This window comes from Paramormyrops kingsleyae, chromosome 1, assembly GCF_048594095.1.
Source record: "Paramormyrops kingsleyae isolate MSU_618 chromosome 1, PKINGS_0.4, whole genome shotgun sequence".
NCBI lineage: Eukaryota > Metazoa > Chordata > Actinopteri > Osteoglossiformes > Mormyridae > Paramormyrops > Paramormyrops kingsleyae.
In genome coordinates this window covers 15,155,914-15,167,805 of record NC_132797.1, presented here as the reverse complement: position 1 = coordinate 15,167,805, position 11,892 = coordinate 15,155,914, and the positions used below count along the sequence as shown (strand labels likewise).

The 11,892-nt window shown below is 43.8% G+C and overlaps 1 protein-coding gene across 2 annotated transcripts in view; it reads left to right on the top strand.

The window, feature by feature from the left end:
• The first annotated feature begins 3,814 nt into the window (after nucleotides 1–3,814).
• tph2 (tryptophan hydroxylase 2 (tryptophan 5-monooxygenase)) overlaps nucleotides 3,815–11,892 on the top strand; it is a 29,789-nt gene continuing 21,711 nt past the window's right edge. Inside the window, exons 1-5 of one of the 2 annotated variants that reach the window (XM_023826399.2) lie at nucleotides 3,815–3,989; nucleotides 5,456–5,599; nucleotides 7,688–7,871; nucleotides 9,318–9,418; nucleotides 11,026–11,093. In XM_023826399.2, the coding sequence (XP_023682167.1) occupies nucleotides 3,888–3,989; nucleotides 5,456–5,599; nucleotides 7,688–7,871; nucleotides 9,318–9,418; nucleotides 11,026–11,093 (599 nt within the window). In that variant the 5' untranslated portion in view covers nucleotides 3,815–3,887. The remainder of the gene's footprint in view (nucleotides 3,990–5,455; nucleotides 5,600–7,687; nucleotides 7,872–9,317; nucleotides 9,419–11,025; nucleotides 11,094–11,892) is intronic. The other variant, XM_072710232.1, reaches the window with a different exon arrangement.

The window sequence follows — 11,892 nt, the reverse complement described above, 5'->3', positions numbered from 1 at the left end:
GCAAATATATATATATATATATATATATATATATTGAATGCAACTGAAGTACAATTTAATTACAGCTTGAGGAAACTGTTCCATTAATTAAAAATCTGAAGTGATCCATCAGCAAATCTGCTCCTCCTTTGGGTTTTACAGACCCGGTTGCTATTACAGAACTTTCTGGTGCTTTCTGTATAAGCAGAAAACCACAGATGACTACCACTGCGTTAACAGAGTCCAAATGAAAGCCATCCTGTCTGTGTCCGAGCCCCCTCCTTCAAAGTGTCTCCTCCTCATCCAATCGCAATTTTGTGCCATTTATTAACGAAATATCCTGGGGGGCCGGGGGGGTATGGTCTTCTGGTCTTTCTGAGATAATGGTCCTCAGAGGGATTAAGTTCAGATTCAACACTAACTGAAAGGCTAAGTTATTCCATTTCATTTTAAAAAAATGCAGTGTCACAGCAGCACAGAAGCCGTTCACGTACATTACAGTTTCTTTTGAAAATTTTCCACTCAACTTTCAAGTCCAGATAATTATTTGTGCTGAGGTTTTGGTTCAGTCACCATTGTTAATTACCGTAGCAGTGATAGAACATGAATTACGCTATTCATTTTAATGGCATTTTCATTTGACTAATTGACTTTTTCAAAAAAAAAACAAAAAAAAAACACTTACTTGGACTTCCAATGAAGCTGGGAATGGAAGAATTTTTCCATGAAATAGATACCGTTAGCATGCAGATTGAGAATCGCAGGTTAAAAGGGAAATGCCTCTTTCAGAAGTGCGCCACATTTCAATAGCAGCAGCACGTCATTATTCTGAATGATTTTGATTGACAAATGGCTCTTTTTCCTTTTTTCTACATCCTCTTAAGCTGTGACCCTCTGCTGTCCAATTCCATGCAGTCATCGAGATCCAGTCACAGGTGGGATGCAGCAGATGTAATCCCCAGCAACAGAAAAACATTTGGGTCACATGCTCCATGGTCTTAACAAATTAACCTCCTTGCCATAATGCAGTAAAGTCTCAAATGAACACTTTCATGATAAATATTACTGTCCTACATTTTAAAAGCAATAATTTATCGGCATTTTAATTGGGGGGCATCTTATATAACTTTTATCAGAGGGATTGTTTTGGTGTGTGATCATGCTCTTTCATTTAGAAATTTTATCATCTTTCTCATGAAGACTCGCAGTAATAGCATTGATTAACTCTATGTCCTTCAGATGTGTCAAATTGATGTGTAACATGTAGTTATTGAAATGACTGACAGAAGTGTGTGTGATTTCTTTTTTATGACAATGGATTGTTTTTGCTCAAAAATGGAAAGACTTTCCCATCCTTTCCTCATGGAACCCTTACCTTACATTGATGATTTATCACCCTCCTCTATTATCAGGTGAAGTCTGTTGTTTCTTCATCTGTGTGTAGAGCAGCAGTCCTCTGACTCAACTCTCACAGGTATCTACTGCGGATTGGTGAAAGTAAACAATATACAGTTATATAAATAAATAATCATATGAATAAACAAACAGTCTTTAGTGCATCTCTCGCTTGGCACCTCCTACTGCTTCAGTCAGAATAACCCAACCTGATGGTGCAATTTATTACGATCTGCACTGAGAAGCAATATTGCACTTTGGGGAAAAAAGTTGCCATGGAATCATATAGATCATAGACACGTAGACGAGGATCTAAAGTGTATAGACATGCTTAACCTCTTGTGAAAATTCCAGGGCAGTCACTGGAACAGCCTTGTGTTGTTATCACACTGTATCATTGGTTATTCAGTACATGCACAAATATGATGGAATTAGAATTATGGAACTCAAATTCTATACGCTCTGTTTACCTAACCCGGCACATAATATCTAGATATTCCGCAGGAACATGCGATTTTGCTGCATGATTTTTATTTTCACAAAGAAAATATTCCAAAAAATAACTTTAACAGTTTTTCATCATGCCGCTGTAAAGTTTATAAAACTGTTTAAGATGGATGCCAGTAAGCTGTTTTGGATTATATCAGTCTAAAGTTGCTCATATTGTTGTATTTTTTTCAGTGTAAGTTCTGCAGATCTGGCAGGTCAGTGTTCAGCACCTAAAAATCGCTGTATCGTCCCGGAGCCAAAAGTAAGTTCCGGAATGGAAAATGGGTCCTCTGCTGCTTCTGGCTGTAGTGACCACTCAACCCTACAAGTACTGAATTTCATACAAGCAGGCTTTGGGCTGTGTGTTTGCACTGAAGAGGTTCAGCTTAAGCACCTGCTTGAAGGAAGGAGAGAACTGCTCCAGGGAGTTGGGCAGGGGCCCCTCTTGTCTTTAACCCCCTGACTTACAGATTGTATCAGCTGAATGCATAATGCATTCAAATCAGCGACCAATGCTAATGCTAAGCGCTAATTATGCGCTGAGGCCCAATTTCCTCTGCTATGCAACCCAGCGGCCGCCACTGTTAAAGGACCCGTATAGGAGCCAGAAGACATTCCCCGAATCTCTATCTGCAGTGACAGCTTCTCTGCCTTCGCCAGAGGACACGCGGGGTCCTTGTAGCAGAGGAAGCCAACACGTTAGCTTGTTGACAAAAATATCTTTAATCTGTTCATAAGGTGACGTCACATTGGTAACAAAGCGTCGCCTTCTCGCTCGTGTCTCTGCCCTCTTTCATTTCCTGTCCTGCAGGAAATTGCCTCCCAGTTGGCTGATAGCTTTCTGCACAGACGCAACTTATCTCCCCCTTGTTTTATTAAAGGGAGGTTTGTTTTAGGGCGCAGTCATGTGGAATGTTATTTAGACAAATGTAAATCAGGTGTCAGTTTCATAGTAATATATCTGACTTATAAGTACAACTCAACAAGATTTCCACGAGCATGGTTACAATTAAAAACACTGGCACCGATCCTATGAAAATGTGAATGAATTGTACACTGATTCATTTTACAGGCTTGGAAATTAACAACATTATTGCCGGTGATGACTTCTTTGACTCTGGATGTACACAGAGAACCCCATCGTACAAAGATACACAATACCCACAAAAGTAATGGAATGTGTATATATCATCAGATTTATAACTAGCTATTTTAGTCTTTTATGTATGTTAAATGTAATATTGTCTTTGCCTTGTTGGAGGAGAAGGATAATACAGAAACAAATCTCAAAGGGAAGTAGATGGGCTGGAATTATGTAACGCTGCATTGGATGTCTATGCTAATTTTAAGGATTTCTTCACTGTGAAATGTAGGAATTGAAAGCATCTGTTTTTGAAAATTGTTAATATAACCAGAATCATGGTGACACAGAGGCTATCCCAGAAGTCATGTTGTGAAGCATAGAGTGTCGTCTGGGTGGGATGCCAGGCAGCAGGTGTCACTGGAGCGTGGTTGGGGGTGGGAACTGGAGCGCAGTGGGAATGTCAGCAGGAAATAACCAAGAGCAGGTAGGATGGGGGAGAACGGGGCCTGCAGTGGCTGCCGTAGCAGCTGCCTCCTAACACTTTGGTGACAGGTGTCCAGTCCCCCCCCCCGAGCTCCTCGAGCTGCTTAATTTCCAGCGGATCGATGTGGCCTCTCATCCACAGGAGGTGCCGTGGCTGCGAGGGTACGGCGGATTAACACGGTGGGGGGGGGGGGGTTATCTGAACGAGACGCGCACCATTCAAAAGAGGCGCGTCAGCCCTTATCTGCCTGTGTGCGTCTTTCAACGGGAGTATAATTGGCGGGGGGGGGGGGGGGTGGTTGTCGCCCTGGGCCTTATCAGCATCTGTGGGACGCTATATAAAACGAGTCTGCTCCTGACAGGCACGTGCAGAGGGAGCGGGGTCCTTCTCGCCGGATGATCAGATAGAACTTCATCCGAGCTTCATCAGAAGGAGCGCCTACACAGAGCAGCCAGCATGCAGCCGGCCATGATGATGTTTTCCAGTAAGTACTGGGCCAGGAGGGGGCTGTCGCTGGACTCGGCCATGTTTGACCAGCAGCACCTGCAAGAGCAAACCGTGAGTGTCTGCTTTTGCTGCCCGTTATTTCAAAGTCGCAGTTTGATTGGCTGTTTCTATCGCCCGGTGGACCAGTCATTAAGTGTGATGCTGTTCGAGACTTTTTTGAAGCAAGTATTCGATGTGAAATAAAGTCGTATTAATGACTTTTTCATGGAATAGCTGTTTTCACAATTTGTGCGGTATAGTAGAGTATTTTATTGTGGGCCACTGAGGGGGCAGGCCGCTGAGGGGGCAGGCCGCTGCGTTCGTGTCTAAGCAGGAGTCCCAGAGCAGAGATCCACATGTGATCTTTGCATAGTCTGGGCGGCTTCTTTAGGATGAGCTGCGGGGTTGACCATCTCAAAAATGCACAGATACTGAACATCTCCACGGGTCAATCTGACCCTAACCTGGAAGCAGTTTCCTGAAGAAATGCTATCCCTTTCAAAAAGTAGCTGACTATGACACTCTTGGGAGGGGGGGGGGGGAGTTAAATATGCAGAGGATGGGGTGGAACTTGAGATTCACTCAGATGTTTCAGGTGCGAGGACAGAGAGACTTGACTTGAAAACGCGGCATTTTCTTGGTCGGAAGCTGAGATGTACGAGCTCCGTAGCGGCAGTGACAGTTAGCGCTGCCTCTTTCTTTACAGTGTCAGTAAGAGTGCGGGGGGGTGGGGGGGGGGGTGGTCCCACCTGTGTGTGGGGTTTCTGAATTGCCTATAGTGCGCAACTGGATTCAAGGATTATTGTCATTCATACAGTACAAGTACAGTGAAATACTTTGCTTGTGTACCTCCCTGCAGTAAATGTATATTTGCTCAGCCAAAAAATAATACATGCAAATGAACAGTAACAATAAAAATAAGAATTTCTGTTCTCTGAAAAGTTATTGATATCATGTTGGATGGCTAGATGAACACCGCTTCAGTTCCCAAACCTCTCCTCAGGGGCACCCAAGCCAAATGTCACCACCTGCTCAATTAATTAAAGAACTTAATTAGTTAAATGACTCAATGAGATACTGATTAGCCAAACATGGGATAGTGTTTGAGTCAAAAAATACATGGATGTTTTGGATGGTAAGTCTATATACTGGGGTGACTTTAGGAGAGGTTTGGAAATGGCTAAGCTGACACCCTTTGGCAAGCAGAATATTGTAGTTTTACACCAACATCAGGATAATTTAAACCTCATTTTCTTTGACTGCCTAAGACTTGTGCACAGTACTTTATAATATGCTAAGAGTATACAATTACATACAAATAAAACAACAAGGTGCTGAGGTTTAAAGTGGCACTGCTTGCTCAACAGATGATTGCTGTTGGGAATGTGCGTGTGAGTGTGTGTGAGAGTGTGTGACCGCCGGCCCATCCAGGGTGCTGCCAGCATTGCAGCAGTGAGCTCTGGGATCTGGCACCGCTGCTGGAAGTCGCTGTGGTCTGCGTGTTTGTCCGGGGGCTCAGGCTGTCGTCTGTCGCTCAGACCCGCAGACCCTCCTTCTCCCGCATCGAGGAGAAGCCCAGTGGGGTGGGTGAGCCGCAGGCTGAAGACGCGGGCAAGACCGCCGTGGTGTTCGCCCTCAAGAACGAGGTGGGCTGCCTGGTGCGGGCCCTGCGGCTCTTTCAGGTGGGTGCCCCGTACAGGACGTGCGCATGGACACACGATCGGACTTGAGCGGCACACAGAAAGAGGAGCTACTTCACACTTGGGTCTTCATCATATTCTGGGAAAATGATAGACCAGTGTTTCTCCAACCAGTCCCTGGGGACCCCAAGATGGTCCATGTTTCTGCTTGAGAGGGGATCCCCAAGGACTGGTGTGAGAAACACTGTGATAGACAATATTACACATCCCTTTCTCAAGGAAATCTGTTCAGTTCTCCAGCAGGAGAACACAGAGTCCCTGCTGGACAGTTGGAGGGGGACAAGCTAAAACAGGGGGTCAGCCAGTTACATGAGACAGTCTATAGTTGTCAGCAACCTAAAATGTTATGCATATAATTACTATATTATGGGTGTGTATTTTAAAGCCTGTCTTGCCCTTGCCGAGCTGCCCTTATGTTTTAATTTACGTTTTATTTTGTTTTTCCACAGGGATTTTGATGGCACCTTTACATGGCAAGTTTATGTTACTGTGCCTTTAAAAAGGTACCTTAGTGGGGTTTAGTGACAACAGTTTGGGAGAAGCAACGCAAAAAGCAGCTCCCTTTCCCAAGTCCAGCTCCTTAACCATCGGGCCCCCTGATGCACGGGTTCATTATGACAAGAAGCGAAAAGCTTAAATCATTTGTGCAGCATGAGAACGAAAGTCCAATAACTGAACATTATCAACAGCGTGTTTTTGAAAGAAAACTCTGAGTGCTTCAATCATTGTGCCATTGTGCCCAGAAAACAGCCCCTTGAATTGAGGACAAGCTTTCTTCAGTGTCTTACTTCTGAAGTGCCTGTAAGGGGATGATTACGAGTGTGATTGTGTGTAATTTGCGAGAGCTATGGAAACACATAAGCCTCCTTCTGGAAAATCATAAAAATCTCATTGTCTCATCAGCTGAAATGCTTTTATACTTTGTGCGCACTTGAAATCAAATAGTGTTTGTTGTGAAGTAGCTATATATAATCACCGTGTTAGATTAGGGTATGAAGGCTATTTCTACAAGTGAAAGCTCGGTTCGGCATTAATGTGGGATAAAACCTCCTCTCTGGAGGGTTAAAAAACATTTACTAGATGCACATGTAGCAAACTCGAGCTTGCAGACAGCAGCAGATCGGCGAGATACCGGGGGGGGGGGGGGGTATATTACTGGCACATGTGGGGGCTGATGGGCAGGTAACCTGAGCAGCATACAAAATAGACACTTTCACTACAACCAAAAACGAACGAAACAGAAGCTGCAGTCTGTCGCTCTCACACGTATAATGAGCTCTAAACGATCACTAACTGTAAACTGAACCTGGAGCTGTAATTCTCTTGTGTGGTACCTTGATGGTTTCCCCTACAGGGGGACATGTGTGCCGTTTGCATGTCCTTACAATGTGCGTGTGAATGTCCTTCATGTTTCTCTGAACTTCCCGTAGTGTGCGATTGTATTTGTGAGTCTGTGTGGGTGTCTGCCCTGCGATGGATTGGTGTCTCCTGTCTTCCTGGGATAGACTCCACCCCCCCAATCCTGCACTGCATAAATGGTTATGAAAGATGGACAGATGTATGGATGGATGATACCTTCCTTCATAAATACCCAAAAAAAAAGATTATAATGTCTTTTAGTTTATCATCAACTTACTCAATTCTCAAAACTCAAGTTAGTCTCAGCTGAAATGTGAATTACGGTAGCTGTATGTGTTGGTTCCCACAAATCAATCTTGTTTTCTGCACTTCCTGTTTTTGAAACTGATGATAAAAATCCAGTTTAACAGTGCAATGAAAATAAATCACACAGCCTGTAAAATTGAGTTTCTGGATTGTTACAATGTTTGAAATGTTTCAGAGATAATGTTGCAGTTCACTAAGAAACCACAGGTGGCAGTGTAGTCCATGTCTTTGTGTCCTTAAGGTATTTGAAACACATAAGTCAAAGATTAAGCATAAAGATAATAATATTATTTAAAATTCATTTAAAACTTGTCTGTCCTGCGGCTTTGAGTGCTTTAAATAATGAACTTGCATAGGATTAGTTGTAACAGGATTGGCTAAGATGCCATGTTTTGTTGACTCCAGGAGAAGCATGTGAACCTGGTCCACATTGAGTCGCGCAGGTCCAAGCGCAGGCCATCCGAGGTGGAGATCTATGCTGACTGCAGCTGCAGCAGGCGTGAGTTTGGGGAGCTGGTGCAGCACCTGAAGCAGCACATCAGCATCATTTCTTTGGACCCCCCAGAGCAGATCTGGCTGGAGGAGGAAGGTGGGTCTTGGGGGCACCCCCCCCCCCCCCCACCATCACATAGAGACCTCGCTGCCATCGTAATGTTCTCTCTATATCTAGCTGTCATGTACAGACCTCACGCTGTCCTCACTGTCATGTACAGACCTCACATTGTCCTCACTGTCACCACACTGTCCTCATGATGTCCTCACTGTGACAGTGTCTTCCTCACATAGTCCTTGGGTCTGTAAAAGCTACACACAGCCTTCAGTCTGTCCCCACTGTCCTCAGTGTCACACACAGCCTTCAGTCTGTCCCCACTGTCCTCAGTGTCACACACAGCCTTCAGTCTGTCCCCACTGTCCTCAGTGTCACACACAGCCTTCAGTCTGTCCCCACTGTCCTCAGTGTCATACACAGCCTTCATTCTGTCCCCACTGTCCTCAATGTCACACAAAGTATTCATGCTATCCTTTGCCATTACAATCTGTCTACTGACCATATCACATTACACATCAGTGGGGCCTGTGAGATCCTCATCTGTTAATTTAATTATCTTTTATGAAATTAAAAGGCTACTTCAATATCTCACATAATTGACATGATGTTACTTTCCCAGGCATATTCCTCATAAGGAGGTTATTTTATGCACTTGGATTGCTAGCAGGATTCATTATAACACTGTCTTCCTTTTTACATCCTGGGGTCCGAATCACCTTGTGATCTCATCATCTCCATTGGAGTCGTGTGGTGTCTGGTTTAATTTGCTCTTTTATATGATTCCTGAAAGTGAGCAGGGAAAAAAGCAAACTTTGAACGGCGAGCTGGATGGGGGGGCCTTCTTCTGCATCTTGTGTTCAGCTACGGGGGTGTCTGGGAGGCTCATTGAATCAAGGAGGCTCATTTTTAAGCATTTGTTTTCAGTTTTTGGCATGATACAAAGGAGAAACAGACCCCTTTGGGTATAACGAAGAACCTTTAAGGTTAATCGACTTTGCACAAACAAATCCAGCACTTCCCGTTTCCTCTTCTCTCTCCTCCAGCTCAGCAGAGCTCTTCCAACGATCTCATGTTATTTCTGCAAGACATAAAGTAATTCATAATACAGCACTTTGTATATGCAAACGTATATAAAAATAAATAATTGTATGACCGATATAGAATCTACTTCCATTCCATCCAGAATTTCTTGTGTCTTGTGCCCTGTGTTTCCTGTATTAGATTCCAGGCTCAATGAGTCCTCTTACTGGATAACTGGTTATTAAGGAACATTGGTGGATGGATAGATGGATGGATGGATGGATGGGTGGCTGGATGGATACAACATATGCATAGTGCTAAACAGTGTTTCTACTAATAAACATAACCCACATTTTTGCCTTTATATACTGTTAAAATGTTTCATACAACTGTGTCCCATGAAGCAGGGAGGTTGGGGCTATGAAGATGCCTCACACACTGCGTCTTATCCTCTCGTGGCAGCAGAACTGGATGGAGTTCCGTGGTTCCCCAGGAAGATCTCCGAGCTGGACCAGTGCTCCCACAGGGTGCTAATGTACGGCTCGGAACTGGATGCTGACCACCCGGTAAGGGAGCATGGGGGCGTCTCCTTTGTCATTTTGTTGTTCTTCACAGCCAGTGTGAACCTCCAATACCCTGTTAGACTGCACATTACCTGAACTCATTCCCCTTGCACTGGGAGGGGCTGGATGTTGACTTTGTCAGACATGTTTCCTGATACACGTGTGCAAAATAATGGTAATCAAAGATGGAGAATTAGAGTGTCAATCTGTACGGTGATTGTAATGTGAAAAACTGAACCATTATTTAAAAACAAGTACAGTCATCCATCAACTTACGCCCAAGTCATGTTCGATTCTATGTCTCACAGGAGCCTTAATAAAATTTATCAAGAAACATTTGAAGCAGACATAGTGGACATGAGTCAACATATTATACCCGGCGTGCGGCATGTGGCAAGAACCGCAATAAACTGATTGCGCCGCCACTACAGAAGTTTAGATAAATGTATGTTACATTGTATCTTATGTCATGACCGCTCCCCTATAATGGTCAGCATACGTCCAGACTCACCTACATCCTCAGTTCCGGGCAAAACCGAGACAAAAGTCGATGGATACCTGTGTATAGCAATAACTGAACAATGTGGTCCAGGAAAACCTTATTACACTTATGCAGTGTTGTCAACTGAAATACCTTAAATGTGTCTTTGGACTGACTCTCAATGATCCTTGTGTTTTGTCTGTTTCCTGTCTTTAACACGAGAAACTTCATCACTCATCTGCTGTCTCCGATGAGCTCATTTGCTGAAAATAACGAAGTGCCGTTTACCTTTTGGGTAGCTAGAGAGATACTTAAACTCTGACAAAATGTGATGAGGCATGTCAAATAAATTATCTGACTATGGGTGAAAAATATCCTTTTTCTAGTTTTGCAGAAACCAAAAGCAAAACCAAAAAGAAAACAAAACTTGATGAATTTTTGCATTTGACATATAAAGAATAAACCATCTCTCTTATATATAATATTTTGCTGTTATATAATATATAATTTTTGGCTGGATACATGACGTTTTGAGGGAAATGTACCTTGTGAGGATTAATGAGGAGAGTCAGCTGAATAGGCCACTTTTTGTTGTGGTCTTTGGGGTGTGGAGGCTGTACACTCCTCACCCAGGTGCTAAAAGGAGTCGCGAGGCTTCAGTCTGTGTTTACAGGGCTCTCATGAAGAGCTGCGCTGAGAGCAGCCGATTATCCGCCTGGCGGTGGGCTGCCTTACATCACCCCTCGGCACACAGGTGAAAGCGAACCATCGCTGAAGGCGGAACGGGATTTCACACACTTGTGTGATCCGTAATCTGAATTGTGTTTGCATCGTGAGTGTGGAAAAGCAGAGGATTTTCTCGCCAAAGCGTGTACAGACATACGGATGCAGAAAGATCAGAATAAACAGTGTCTTGTGTCCTGAACATTGTTGTCTTCTCTAATTGATCAGTTGTGGACATTGGATAATGAATAATGTCCAGCTATGGCCTGGGACTGGTTGGCCACTCAGCCTGTAATTTGTCTCCAGCAAACCTGCACACCTCCTTTGGCCTGGATGAGACTCGGAACTCCGGGAGCTGTCTATGCTCATGCTGGGGCGCGTGACGACCCTCTTTCCTCTGTTTCAGGGCTTTAAGGACACTGTTTACCGCCAACGGAGGAAATATTTTGTGGAGGTGGCCATGAACTACAAGTTGTAAGTAGGACATCTGCTTCACTAAGCGTATGTTCCCGCTTTCTCCCGACACGACATGCCACTCACTGCAGGTCTTCACAAGATGCCTAAATTCGCCGTAGACTCTTTCGTCAAAACGCCAGGAGAGTCATGTCGGAAATGCAATAAACTCGAAAATGCTAGCATCTCCCGCTCGGTGCTTTACTCCAGCCCAGGTGTTGTACTCAGTGTGGGACTGTTTGGATGGATAAGGTTATCAGCAGAGTGTCGTCTCACACGGCTCCCCGTTCAGTATTCAGGATTCGGCCTAAGGCTGTTGGGCTGCCAAGATGGACGCCCACTGCAGTGTGGCAGGACACGGGCCCGACTTGTTAGCTTCATTGCTAACATGTGGTTATTTTTTGCTTCAGTGCCTCTCAACAGTTTTAAACAGTTGATAAGAAAGTTATAAACCTGCCCTAAATCTAGCCTTTAATCTTATATCCAGTGTCTTAAATCCAGTGCAGTTTAATAAAAAAAAGACATCCCTCAGTAGCCTGAATAACATGCAAAGAATATGAAAATGTAGAATACTCACTCAAAATCATTTCAGTAACTGCTTTTATATTAATTAGACATTTTTCCTGGGATAAATTTTATGAAATTGCAGAGAATGTTTCTATTGTTCAGATTTACTAAGCAATTAACATACTTTCAGCAACAAATTCCACTAATTATACAGTGCTAATTACTGGTCGATAACGGATCCAAAGACTGCTTTAACTCATATTGGGCAGCCACCTCCACTCCCATGACCCTGTCTTTGAAAAAGTGGAAAAAA